Source organism: Sinocyclocheilus rhinocerous, unplaced genomic scaffold, assembly GCF_001515625.1.
Source record: "Sinocyclocheilus rhinocerous isolate Xijiao unplaced genomic scaffold, SAMN03320098_v1.1 scaffold2560, whole genome shotgun sequence".
Classification (NCBI taxonomy): Eukaryota; Metazoa; Chordata; class Actinopteri; order Cypriniformes; family Cyprinidae; genus Sinocyclocheilus; species Sinocyclocheilus rhinocerous.
In genome coordinates, this window is record NW_015659005.1 from 190,898 (window position 1) to 204,805 (window position 13,908).

General features: G+C 38.0%; 1 protein-coding gene across 1 annotated transcript in view; it reads right to left on the reverse strand.

Moving 5' to 3' along the window:
• Positions 1 to 740: 740 nt before the first annotated feature.
• Positions 741 to 13,908, reverse strand: part of LOC107723201 (voltage-dependent P/Q-type calcium channel subunit alpha-1A-like) — a 119,243-nt gene continuing 106,075 nt past the window's right edge. The window contains 7 exon segments of the mRNA XM_016531755.1: positions 741 to 1,360; positions 1,363 to 1,425; positions 3,524 to 3,768; positions 3,879 to 4,080; positions 9,263 to 9,376; positions 11,421 to 11,556; positions 12,761 to 12,870. Of these exon segments, the coding sequence (XP_016387241.1) occupies positions 1,112 to 1,360; positions 1,363 to 1,425; positions 3,524 to 3,768; positions 3,879 to 4,080; positions 9,263 to 9,376; positions 11,421 to 11,556; positions 12,761 to 12,870 (1,119 nt within the window). The 3' untranslated portion in view covers positions 741 to 1,111.

Sequence of the window (13,908 nt, forward strand, 5' to 3'; positions counted from 1 at the left end):
AAAAATAATTGTGCTATCCATTTATGTTTGATTCCGAATTTGGCACCAAATCTGGTAGAAAACATTGCGAACATCTCTCTGGTCACCCATTTACTGGTTTGAACCCTTTCCTCCTTCAGGAGAGAGGGATCTCAGAGAGGCGTGAGAGAGAGAGAGAGGGTGCTGATGGGAGAGAGAGAGAACGTCACGGACATGACAAAAGAGCCAAGGAATCGATCCCCCCTCCCCCTTTTTTATCCAAAGTTTCTTTATGTATTTTTTTAAACTTGTTTTTTTTTTTTCTCTTTTTTTTCAATCATGCAGGATTTCCAAGGGATTTATTTTCTGTTCAAACAAAGCTGGGCAGTGCAACAGAAGATTCAAACTCCAATGTTTCCAACGAGAAGCAGAAGACGAAGCCGTAGAAGAAGAAAGAGTGAGGAGCTTTTCATTTTTTTCTCTCCTATTATTATTATTATTTTGTTTGTGATTCTTCTTTCTTGCGTTTGGGGGTCTGAAGTGCAGGGTGGGTTTTCCTGTTTTAGTTCAGGTGAGTTCATCTCCGCCCATCTCCAACTCCACCCACAACTTACCCGCATGGGCCAACGCCTCCCCCTCACTGGGATAATTATTAACAGTAAACACAGATGATAAAACTCATCGATATTTCCCAGCATCTGGACTGATTTTTGCAATAAACGAATCTCAAGTCAAGTTCTGTGAAATGAAAAGTGATCCACCTTCTTTTTCTTTTCTTTTTTAACGAGTGCTAAAGAGTTCCTAGCGTCTCATTTCCGGAGGGACTGCGTGAAATGTCCTGGGGAAAAACAGTTCAGACATTCCTCCTCCTTATCAAAACATTTTTATATTCTTCAGAAAAAGGCTAAGAACAGGATTTCGTATTCATAAGTCTTCATATTCACTGTCAGCGGTCCGTCGCTTTCAGGGAAACACTCGGCAGCAGAGGAATCGGAAAAGAAACGAGAAATAGAAAGAAATGAATCATGCCTTGATTTCCCCTGTGAACATTCAGAGCACTGCCTAGTGTTTCCCCGGACAGAGTGGCCAATCCAATGAGAGTATCACTTCACCGTGAGAGCGCGGCAGGACTCACCCCTCCCCGTCCCAGAGGCTAGCACCAGTCATCCTCATCAGTCTCACTGTAGGGTTCGTGGAGGCCCTTCCTGGGCCCTCTGGGATGAGGAGGCTTATGAGTTCCCGGGTGGGCGGGGGTGTGGTGGTGGGGAGTGGGCGAGGACGAACGGTAGCCGTTTGGCACGCGCCGTGGATGTGGCTGGCCCTGAGGGGGGGTGCTGTGGCGGGAAGTCCTGGGGGAATGTGGGTGAGGGTTGCCCTGCACAGGGAGGGGCTCGTAGGACGGAGGCTGCGGGGCGTGCTGGTCCCAGAGGTGGAGGGGACTGGACTGCCGCTTACTGAACTACTGCCCTACATGAAAATGGAACAAGGCAAATAAAACAGAACCACAAAATTAACCACACAACAAGAAGAAGGACAGTAGGAGATGGCACATACACCGCAGTCAGAGAGGAAAGAGCGCAGTCACGAGAGAGAGAGATACAAGAATGAGAGACATTGCAAAGCAGCAAGATGCAAACAGCCATAAAATAAACGACCAAACGTGAAGCAACATATCACAGGGAAAAGAGAGGACACAAGAAAGAAAAGAACAACAAAAAGAATTGAATTCTGTTGCAAGTGTGAAAGTAACTTGTTTAATTTTGGTCTTGACAAAACTAGGCTGGGTGTTGTCAATACAAATGAAACTGAAAAAGAATTCATTCAGACTGGTCACATTATTGTTGGTCCTGACTATCACAATATTGTTGGAAATAACATTGTCACAATATAAATAAATAGCATAAAATGACTGGAACAGATATAAAATGTTGATTCTTGAAGTTAATCATCATGCTTTAATACAAGAAACAGATGGGTTCTCTGCACAAATCATTTCACTAAATCAGTATTTTAGTCGTGTTTTTCAGTAAAAATACCAAAACATCCTTAAAACAAGATTTACTCGAGAAGCAACAACAACAGTATAGAGTATATGTAAAATATAGAATTAAAATATAGTTTAATTCTTAATTAATTCAAGTTCATAAAGTTTTAAATAAAGTTTAAGTTTTTTCTTGTCTTTTCTAACAATGTTTATTCTTAAAACAAAATAAAAAACTATTTGCTAATGAGTTAGGAACATTAAACCCAATTAAATTATGATTGTATGTTTAATGTTTTAAATAACTTGGCTTCTCAAGTAAATGTTACTTTTTAAATGGATGTTTGGATAATTTTACCCATAGTAAAAAAAAAATGCCATAATTTATTTCAAATACATTTATTTCATACTACAAATCTATTAACATATTTATTAACATAGTATCACTTAATACTTACTGATATTAAATTATAGGTCTAATTAAACTTTATTTGGAGTATTTCTTTATTGCACAATGCACATTTCTTAATATTAAGCCTAAAATGTGTTTTAATATCACTATTAATAAGGATTGTGTGATCTCTGTATAATATCAGTCTTTAAATGCAAGATATTTAAAGTGTATCTTAAGTATACTTGCAATAGTTCCACTTTAGCACAATCAGATATACTTCAGTATATATTTAGTTGGACCTCAGCACTACTTCACAATTAAACTGCATAATAAGCACAAAATTAGTTGTTCCAATTTAGCAGACTTTAAGTATACCAGATTAGTATACCAAAAGTACAATTGCAGGGTATTTTATTAAGCACATAAATGTGTACATTTATTTGTAGTATACTTAGCACAAAATAAATGTAAATACATTTTAGTATACAGTAGTCAACATTTGAAGTGGATCAAAACCTTTCATCAAAGTTGTCCTAAAACCTAAAACCAAAATGCGTTCTTGTCTTAGGACAACTTTGATGAACATTTTTGATCCACTTCAAATGTTGACTACTGTATTTCTGTCAGGACCATTATCGTCAAAGATGATTGACAATTAGCATACAGTTTGGATTGGCGGTATGGTTCTGTTCTGGGCAAGAACTCCCTGCGCATCCATGCAGCCTAGCATGGATGAGAGCAGGGAGAGCAGTTATTATGTACCCCCAGGGTACATAATAATTGTATGTACACATTTTAGAATTTGTCTGATTCAAAGGATAATCAGAAGGCTGAATCCTGACTGACAGAGGAGGAGCTGGGGATGGAGAAGGGTAATTAGCTATTGAGCAATGCAAAAACTGCTGATAATACTGAGGGACCTTATATATGAATGCTTAGATAGGTGTCGTATTCCTATAGGTAGATGGGGATCAGCTGAGAGTCAGCTGATGCGAGCTTGACTAACATGACCTGCCAGAACTAACGCTACGCTTGATATATTTGTTCTTTTCACTAGGGACCGAACAACAGTGAAAGCAAATTACTGATAAAGTAAATAATTTTTTTCAGTGCTGCAGAAATGTTCAACTGTAATGTGTCTCTATGTGCATTATGAGCACATGTTCACATGTTATGAATGAATCGCCCACCTGTCTGTGAGTCAGGCACTCTCTGCCCTCACTCGGTGAGCGGGACCAGCGGCGGTCTCTCTCTCTAGACCCTCTGTGGCCGTAGTCCCCTCGTTCTCTCTCGTGTCCGTAGTGCTCCTTATCTAGAGAACCGTGATGGTGATGGTGATGATGGTGGTGCTTGCGGTCTTTGGCCCGGCCCCGGTCCCTCTCCTTGGATGGCAGGTCTCCTGACTGTGTGGTGGTGCTGAGGTCAGTGCCAAGACCTGCTAGGCCACAGCCAGAGAGAGGAAAAAGGGCATTACTATTAGCTCTCCTTCTAATAGTAAGAGAAAATGCCATCAGTACCATTATTTTACATGCGTTTGTCTCTGACCTGTGTCAGCATCAGTGTAGCGGCTCAGGGAGCGTTCTGATGCACGGTGACTGCGGTCTCGGTGGCGATGCCCATGTCTGTGACCCTCTTCTGGGATAACCCTGTCCATGGCATAGTCCTCACCCCGCATTGAACGGCCTTGACGCCCGTGGCCCAAAGATGAAGCTGAACGCTTCATCGGACTGTTATCGGTGATGGTCTGCTGAGAGAGCCGGCACAGGAGAGACAGAGAGAAAGAGGTAGGGAGAGAAAAGACAAGAGAGCGAAGGAAGACAGAGGATTCTGTTTATTGGAAATTAATGGGTCTGGAAGATTTGAGAAGGAAACTTCATTTCCGTAGTATTTCGTAACGGCAGGCAGATGGTCGTATGAATGTACGGCCCTGTTTACATCTGGTATTAACATCCGTCTTGGGTGAGTGGGAAGGTCTCTGATTTTGTGACTATATACACATCACTTGCATTACTGTTCAAATGTTTGGGGTCAGTAAGATGTTTCGAAAAAAGAAAAAAAGGAAGAAATATTTATTGAGCAGTAAATCAGCATATTGGCATGATTTATGATCATGTGACACTGAATACTGGAGTAATGATGCTGAAAATTCAGCTTTGCATCACAGGAATAAATTGCAGTTTTAAAGTGTATTAAAAAAGAAAGCAATTATTTTACATTGTAATAATATTTCACAATACTACTATTTTAACTATAATTTGATCAAGTAAATGGAGCCTTGGTGAGCAGAAGAGACTCCTTTCAAAAAAATCTTAAACTTATATAATCCAAAATTTATATTTACGTCTCTCTAAAACAAATCTTATAAGCATGTTTAGATATTTCACTGGAAAACAAGACGAGCACCATGCTTACATCTGTATATAGTGCTGACAATTTGTGCCCAATCATATGTTAATACCAGGTGTAAATGGCGTCTATGATGACTTAAAACGTGTGTTTAATTCTGTAGGTCTGGGAGTTGGTGTGGTTTGCTTGTGTATGACCTGATGGACACACTCAGACGATACCAGCGAACAACTAAAGAAATTCACCATGCAGAATCCGAGTAGAAGAGAAATACAGAAAAAATATGTTAAAAAAAAAAAAAGAGAGAGAAACTTAAAAATAGTTGCAAAAGTTCGTGCCTTGCATGCATCAAGGACTGAATCTATAAAAAGTAAAAAAATACTCATTCACATTTGAGAGAAGCACATTTCTTCAGCAGACCTCTCTCTTCATCACTCACAGTCATGCACACCACAGAGAGAGCAGAGAGAGAGGCCTGTCCAGACTTTCAGAGAGGATGTGTGGGTCAGCACCAGATAAATGGTCCAGGAAGAGGGACGTGCAGAGTGGGGTGGTTTGTAGTGGCTCAAGCCCTGGACCCTTTCCACTCGTCGGACCTTGTGTGATCTTAATGATCTCATTAGAGCCTGTCCTTCTCATAAAAGTGTGAATTCGACTGTTTTCACTATCAACACTGACACCTAGAGGCATGGATGCAGCATTGCATACAATCAAGGGTTTTCAGTTATTGACTCGTCTGTAAAAAAGACATGGAAGTAAGCTATTTTCTCACCCACTTCCATTACAGTAGCATTATGTATGTAAGGTTTTTTATTATTATTTACAATGATTAGATTTATTTAAAATATATATATATATATTTCTTTTGCTGTGGACTAGTAGTTGTTTCTTCATCATATGTTGCATTCAACAACTATATACCAGTATAGATGTAGGTGTAACTCAATAACACATTCAAAGTTTTCTTAAAATAAAAAATAATAAAACAACAAATAAAAAATGCCCTAGAAACACATGCCCTTTTCCCCCTTCAGCCCACTGAACACCAAAAGATCTCTGCACGTCTCTGCTCAAAAGCACAGTCACACATAAACACACACACACCAGCACAGAAAACGGCACACTCACACTTAAAGACCATGGACACATATGCACACAAAACATAACATGCACATGAACACACAGCACACAATGAGTGTTGCAAAGCACACAGATAGCAGATATACATGAGGGGGAGGCAGACAAGGAGTTTTGTGTGATTTGATCTGCACACAAATCTGTCTGAAAATATGTCTGTACCGTACAGATAATAATAATGCCCCAGTATGCAAATGTTGACTTGAGTAACAAGAAAATTGTGTTAGACTTGATAATTTTGATTCATTAATGCGAATCAGTTATAACTGTCTATTACAATGAATAGCTTAAAGACTCTTCACAACTGAATCAATGATTTGTCTGTCAATACTAAAAATGTTCACAGAAGTCCCTCAGAATATTAAAACGTTTTAGTAAAAATATATCTATATAAATATTAAATTTTCTTTTAAATATAGCAATAAACAGAAATATTAAATGAGCCTTCCTTAATTGCTTTCATTCTGTTAAAAAGGATTTTACTGAAATCTTTACTGTATTATGGTTGAAATGTTTCCTCTGAATGAAGAAAAAAAAAAGAATAATGTCAAAAGGCCAATAAAACCCATATTGCAATAATGAACGTTTTTTCCAGTATTTTTTTTTCCTGAGATATTCAGGCACGAGTTATGTGATTTCCAGGGAGACAGAAAGTCAAACTGAGAGTGATAATGGAAAAAAAGTAATAATGAACGAGAGAGGTTGCACATACAGTGAGATTATCTCCCCGGTGCCGTCCTTTCCTCCGTGGCTGCTGAACAGCCATTTCCATACAAACACAAGACACCACAAATATGTCCATACAAATACACACATAGAAAGCACATAGGGCCGCAATTCCACAAGACAAAAGCACATTAACAGTGGGTGACCCCAGGCATGAGAGAGAGAGAGATTGCACCCAAAAAAATAAAAAGTTGGAGATGGGGTTTCGTGCATGAGTAAAGGAGGATGGGGTGGACAAAAACACAGAGTGAAAGAGGGGAGGAAATAGAGAGAGATATAAATAAAGAGAGAAAAGAGAGACACAGAGAACCTGGTTAGACACAGAAGCAGTGGAGACAAAAAAAAGACACTTACCACAGCAGCACACACACTGAGGACCAGAGGCAGTGTTAGAGACACATCACAGTGCACCACACAGAATGATACGGTGAGGAACAGTACAGTGATCACGAGACACAGTGCCCATAGAGAGGTATACTACTACAACACTGCGCACACATACAGTACGTATAAGCATGAGACCACACCAACAAAACTCTCTTGTACTTGGTTTCAGAAATTTATGTAAATCACTCTCACACTAGTACATGTTGAGTGTTGTGTAAGTACAACACATACACTACCTTTCAAAAGTTTGGGGTCGGTAAGATTTTTAAAATGTTTTTGAAAGAAATCTCAAATGCTCACCAAGGCTGCATTTATTTGACCAAAACTGTGAAATTAGTACTATTGTGAAATATTATTACAATTTTACTGTTTTCTGTTAAAAATGTAATTTATTCCTGTGATGGCAAAGCTGAATTTTCTGCAGCCATCACTCCAGTCTTCAGTGTCACATGATCCTTCAGAAATCATTCTAATATGCTGATTTGCTGCTCAGTAATCATCAGTTATTGTTGGTGCACAATTATTTATAATGGTCATCAGTTCTTATTATTATCAATGTTCAAAACTGTTTTTGCTGCTAAAAATTTACAAAAACATTTTTTTTCAGGATTTTTTGATGAATCAAAAATTTAAATGAACAGCATTTATTTGACATAGAAATGTTTTGTGACAGAAATGTCCTTGCTGTCACTTTTGATCAATTTACCGCATTCTTGTTAAATAAAACAATTAAAAAAAAACATACATAAAAAAAATGTACTGCCCTCAAACCTTTAAACGGTACTGTAATTACATAAACTAACACGCACACAAACACATGCTCACACAAATCTCAGTACCAACTCCCAAGTCACTGCTTGATTCACCTCAAATTTCACTGAGCTTTATGACCCTAAATGAAACACAATTCAAACTTGGCCAAAATATAATAAAAACAAAAATAGAGCGGAAGCATATAAAGTAATACTGGGCTGTAAATACAGAACTTCATTTTTTTTATAGTAAAGACAATGTAAAAACACTGAGTAATGTCTTTACTAAGGGAGGAAGTCAGAGTTAGGCAAACTCAAAATAAAAATAAGAATTTAAAGAAAAATAAAGGTACAGAGAAGGAGAGAAGGAAAGACATATTCACAGAAATTCAAGGAGACAGCATGAGAAGAGAGTTTATTCAGAAAAAAAGGAAGCAAACCCAACCCTGTTTTTCTAATCTCTCAGCTCTTCAGCTCCCACAGCATCATGGGATAGCCAAGTGTGCACTTGTTATAGATTTTAGAATCACAGTGGATGCAGGGTCATGTCATGTGGGTATTGTGTTTAATGAATACAAAGCCTCCAGATGTCGTTCGTGTGACATCATGCTTTTTGTATAATGTGTAGCAGGGAAGTGTGTATATTAGGGTCTGTATGAATGAGGAGGAGGCTACTTGATGACCAGTGATGAGAAACATGAAAAAAAAAAAGTTAAATTATACCCTGTAGACCATCTAGACCTGCATCAAATATGCATCATAAGTAATGAGGGTGCATGTTGTAATATGCTAGATATCATGTATCTAGACAATTATAATAAGATAGTGTTTGAATGCAAAAAAAATTATTCTTGAATACATCACATATATTCAAACACATATTCTGATAATTACAAATACTTAAAATGCATATTTATGGCAGGTATGCTGATAAAACTATGAAATACTGACCGATCAAGCTTTGTTTCTTGTGGAGTGCCTCAAGGATCTGTTCTGGGCCCAACATGTTTTTTTCTCTCTCTTTCTCTTTTTCTTTCTTTCTTTCTTTCTTTCTGTCTCTCTCTCTCGCTCTCTCTCTTTCTTTCTCTTTTTTATGTGCAACATTAAAAGGCATATTCCTTAGAAACTAACATTTTTCTTCCTAATTTTCTCTGTTGCAAAGATGAATATACTACTTGATCCAAAGTATGTAGACACCTGAAGTCCTGAACATATGTCCCTAATGAAAATGTAATTCATGTTGCTATACCATCTTACACATTCCAACTCAACAGACTGCATCGTAGTATACTTGACTTAATGCACCATTTAGCCATAGAGTATTGTTATGACTTAGCAACTTAACATAATTGACTTGTTTGTGTAATTCACCCTCACACTTGCTCATATAGGACATCAATCCATTGCAGATGCTATAATTGATTTTCTTTGCTTTATCTGGTCAATGGGCACATTTGTTTAATGCAAAGGCAGCAATGGAAAGTGGGTTGGAGGGTCAAGAAAGGAAGGACAGATGTGAAAAGTGGGTTAGAAGAAAAGGAAGGGGGAAAACACGAAGGAATGACAGGATGAGGCGCTCACTTGGTTGTCTGCTGGGAGTCGAGGCATGGAAGCAGCCCTGCCATGGCCTTCCATCGGCAGATAGTGCTCAGTGTCCGAGTACCTGTCCCGCCCCATCTCTCTCATCTCTACTGTCTGCAGAAACAGAGGGAGACCATGCATGACTGCCCAGGGACAGCAGGCAAGAGCGAATGCCAGGGGCCTGAGAGACAGGCCTAAGCACAGTGGATGGAAGGAGGACATCTCCACCTTCATCTCTCCCTTCACCATGTATGGAGATGCAAGAGTAGCAGGACAGTCCTGCCCCAGCCTCTGTTCTATACATCACTGCTTTTGGGTTTGCAAAAAGTACATGCATATGCAATACATGCAGGGCTTCAACTGCAGGATCACTGAGAGAAGATCAGGAGATTATGGTATAGAAACTACTCTCTCTCTCAGATCACAAACAGGATATTCTGTGAACCAGCTTCAAATACATAGACACACATCTCTTGACTCAATTATGTTTAAGCACTTCTTTTAAAGGTTTAGACATCATTTGCTCACCCTCACATTCTTCTAAACAGTATGACTTTCATTCTTCCGTAGAACACAAAAGGAGGACTTTGAAGAATTTGCTGGTTACTCCTTACTGTGCAATTACAATAAATGGGGACAGAAGCTTCCAAGCTCCAAAAAAGTTGACAAAGAAGAATTAGGAATGATCATTCAAAATGATCTGATGCCATATAATAACAACTATAAAAAAGACCAAAATATAAGTTGTGATTCATACATTTCTTTTACAAAGAGCTGTTGAATGCTATGAGTGAACTGAACACTGATTCAAACAGACTGGTTTTGTAAACTCAGTCAACTGATTCAGTCATTCATTCATAAGATCTGACTCAAATAAATAATTTAAACATGAATCAGACATTGCTTTTCTTATGAACATAGATGTTAAGATTTTCCCAGTAAATAGTGACATGAACCTCAGTCATCTAACTACCATATGCCTTCAAAAAATTTAGTGCACAACTTTTATGGACCATGTGTTTTTATTTTTTGGTCATTTTGGAGATCAACAACCCCAGTCCTCATTCTCCATCATTATGTTGTAATGACCGCTCAGGATATTCTTCAAAAAATCACTGTATGTTTTATAGAAAAAAGAAAGTCATATTAGCTTTGATTGACATGAGGGTGATTAAATAATGGCATTTTTAATTTTTATTTTTTTAGGGTGAACTATGTCTAAGCTCTTGCAATCAAAAAAAATCTGTTTTCACTGAACAATACTATCTCACTGTTTCTGACTTTCATCTGCTCAGGAAAGCTTGACTTTTTCTAATCAACTTTAGAACTGTGTTTTACAGCTTTTCTTTTGTTACTTCTTATGCTGCCTTCTTCATTGATAAGCTCTGGATGCTGTTCCTGTCATGAATTTAATGAATAGTTGAGCTGGGCAGGAGTGTCTCACCTCCTGACAGTACAATGACACTTAAGACTGCGGAAGGGTTTCAACACCCTTCCCAGACAGTCGAATATGGATGCATATATTCAATGACATGAGCTTCACCGTACAAAGCAGACATGTGAGAGTAATTAAATAATTTAAACAGTAACAGAAGGACACACAGACTGAGGGGAAATATAAGAAAGAGAATAAGAGAGTGTGGAACATAGTCCACCGAATTCAGATTTTACTCAGCAACAGAGAAGGGCCTTTGTTGCTGTCTGCCAATGAGATGCACATGGATGAGGGATAGACAGACCAGCCATTCAGGGTTATGAAAACAAACCGCTCCAATGGACACCCTCCACAAAAGACTGTGAATATCTGAGTTGCTGTCTTATAAAGGCAGAGAAAACATTATTGATCCACTGAGACGTCCCATGGTTTGCCACTACATGAACGTTCTGAACTCTAATAACAAATATTATCATGCTGTGAGGGAGTTATATGCTGCTGGAGAATTCATAACTGATGAAATAGTGGTTCTCACATCACAAAAATATTGTTTTCTCATACAGTAGTGTGGAAACAATTACATTTGCATTTATTGTTGTACTAATCTGGTAATGTTTGAGGTTGAGAGTTACGCACTGCCCAAATGTAATTTTTATAAATTCAAGCATTTACATAAATACCCTCACCAAAAATGGTAAATGAGATAGTACAGGCTCTGTGTACCTGAGACTGTCTGCGGTTATCTGCGGGGTCGTCTGGGTGTTGGCCTTCAGGACTCCAGCTTCCTGCTTTCTGAGACATCTCCTGGGCTCGCGCTGTCACCCATGATTGGCTCTCTGGGATCCTTTCATTAACAGGCCTGACAACACACCCACATTTAGTCATATTACAAGTTCTCTACACTCCATGAAGGGCTTAAGGCTCTGGTTCCCTTTCGTGGAACTTCGAACTGCGTCCTCTAGGGGTCGCTATGGGGAACGCCTCGTCGTGACCCGTGTCTGAAGCCTACATTGAAAAAACACCAACTTGTTTGGCCGGCGACAGCCATGACGTCACTACCGTCGCGACTAGTACAAAATAGGCGCCGGTAGCGCACATCATTCTCTTCTTCCTTCAGACACGGGTCACGACGAGGCGTTCCCCATAGCGACCCCTAGAGGACGCAGTGTCTCGTTCCCCTCAGGGAACCATGGTTACATAAGTAACCCGAGACGTTTGTCACTCATTGTGCTTTAGATGATCTTTCTCATTAGATGTCCACTAGAGTCAGTCAACGACAAGGAAAATGTTTTACAGTGGCCTGATCTTTATTTATTTATTTATTAATCAATCACTCATAGTTTTTGTATTTTGGAAATTATAGAAAATAACAGAATAAAAAAATATTTTTTTCCAATGTATTAATTTTTATTTTATTTTTCGTAAATTATAGTTTTTGTGTTTAAGGAATTATATATTTCAAGTTCAAGTTCAGTTTATTTATAAAGCACATTTAAAAACGTCCACAGGCCGACCAAAGTGCTGTACAAGTTAGAATAAAATAAAAAAAATTAAGTACACTAATAGCAGCAAAACAGTTAAAACAGAACACTCGTATAAACTAAAAGCAACAGAGAATAAATAAGTTTTGAGACATGACGAACTCTTTTAATAAAAAAAAAAAAGTTTTATTTTTTGTTGTTTTAATCACAATTCTTGTATTTGGAAAACTATAAAACAAGTTTATAATAGAAGTTAAAAATTGGCCTGCATTAATTTTACAGTTGTTTTTGTTGTTGTTTGAATTCAATATTTCATTATGTCATATTTATTAGACATTTTACATTTTACTTTGACAAAAATGAATACTGGTCATTCTTACTCATGATTGGGTTATTTAAAACTCATATTTAATTACTGTCATGATGTATGCATTAATATCAGCTTTGTTACCATTGACAAAATACTAATAAAAATCCCTTTGTTTACATTTACATTAGCAATTTCCTTAATAATGTAAATGAAACTATCAACCTTAACACTGGGAGAGAGACTGGGGAGAAGATGGAGAGGGTGCTACTCACAGATGATTTGCAGGGTGCTGTTGTGTTTCAGGAAGGCCAGTGAGTCCCTGTCCCACATCCTGGCTTGGAGACGGCGGCTCCAGACGCTGAAACATTAATGGCGTTCGATTCTGTGTAAGATACAACATGGCCTACAGCTGGTATCAGGCAAGCTGATGGGAAAATGGGGTTGGGGAAAGATATGGGATGCAGAGCATCCCATGTGCGAATGGGGAGGGAATCCAGCAGCGGTCAGTCAGGAGGCATTCCAGGAGCATTATGGGTAAATGAGTTTCCTGCGAGTTGTATTGTCTGAAATCTGCTGATGGTACAATGCTGAGAATTCATTTACTTTCATTGTCCCAGTAAATGAAGAGTTTCTGTAACCACCTGGCTGCTAAAGAGTGGTGATAAATCTTGGTGTCATTCAGTAGACAGTAGATTGCTAGCTATGAGCTCATCTGTATGCTATTGTACACCTAAACATAGTCAACATTCACTTTTAGCAGATACGTTTAGAAGATCTTTCAAATGTTTAGGGTCAGTAAGATTCAGCAGGGACATGTTAAATTCATCAAAAGTGTCGGTAAAGACATTTATAATGTTATGAAAGATTTCTATTTCAAATAAATGGTGTTCTTTTGAACTTTCTATTCATCAAAAAATCCCGAAAAACAAAAATCATGGTTTCCACAAAAATACAACAGTAATAATAATAAATGTTTCTTGATGACCAAATCAGCATATTAGAATGATTTCCAAAGGATCATGTGACACTGAAGACTGGAGTAATGATGCTGAAAATGCCGCTTTGTCATCAAAAGAATAAATTACTTTTTTAAATGTATTAAAATGTAAAACAGTCATTTAACATTGCAAATTTTTTTCACAACATTACTGTTTTTCTTTATTTTTAGTCAAACACATATGAGGCCTCTTTCAAAAACATTTTAAAATCATACTGACTCCAAACATTTAAAATTTAGGGTCTGTTTCTTCTGGGAAAACAGATACAAATATTTTGTCTCATCCTGTATTACATAGATTTTTTTTGCCCAATCAAATGCTTTATAGAATGAGAATGTCATCATTACCCCAGATACCAAAATGAGTAGAAAGTCACAAATCATAGCGGTGATGTAATTATCCTATAACCAATAGGTTATTTA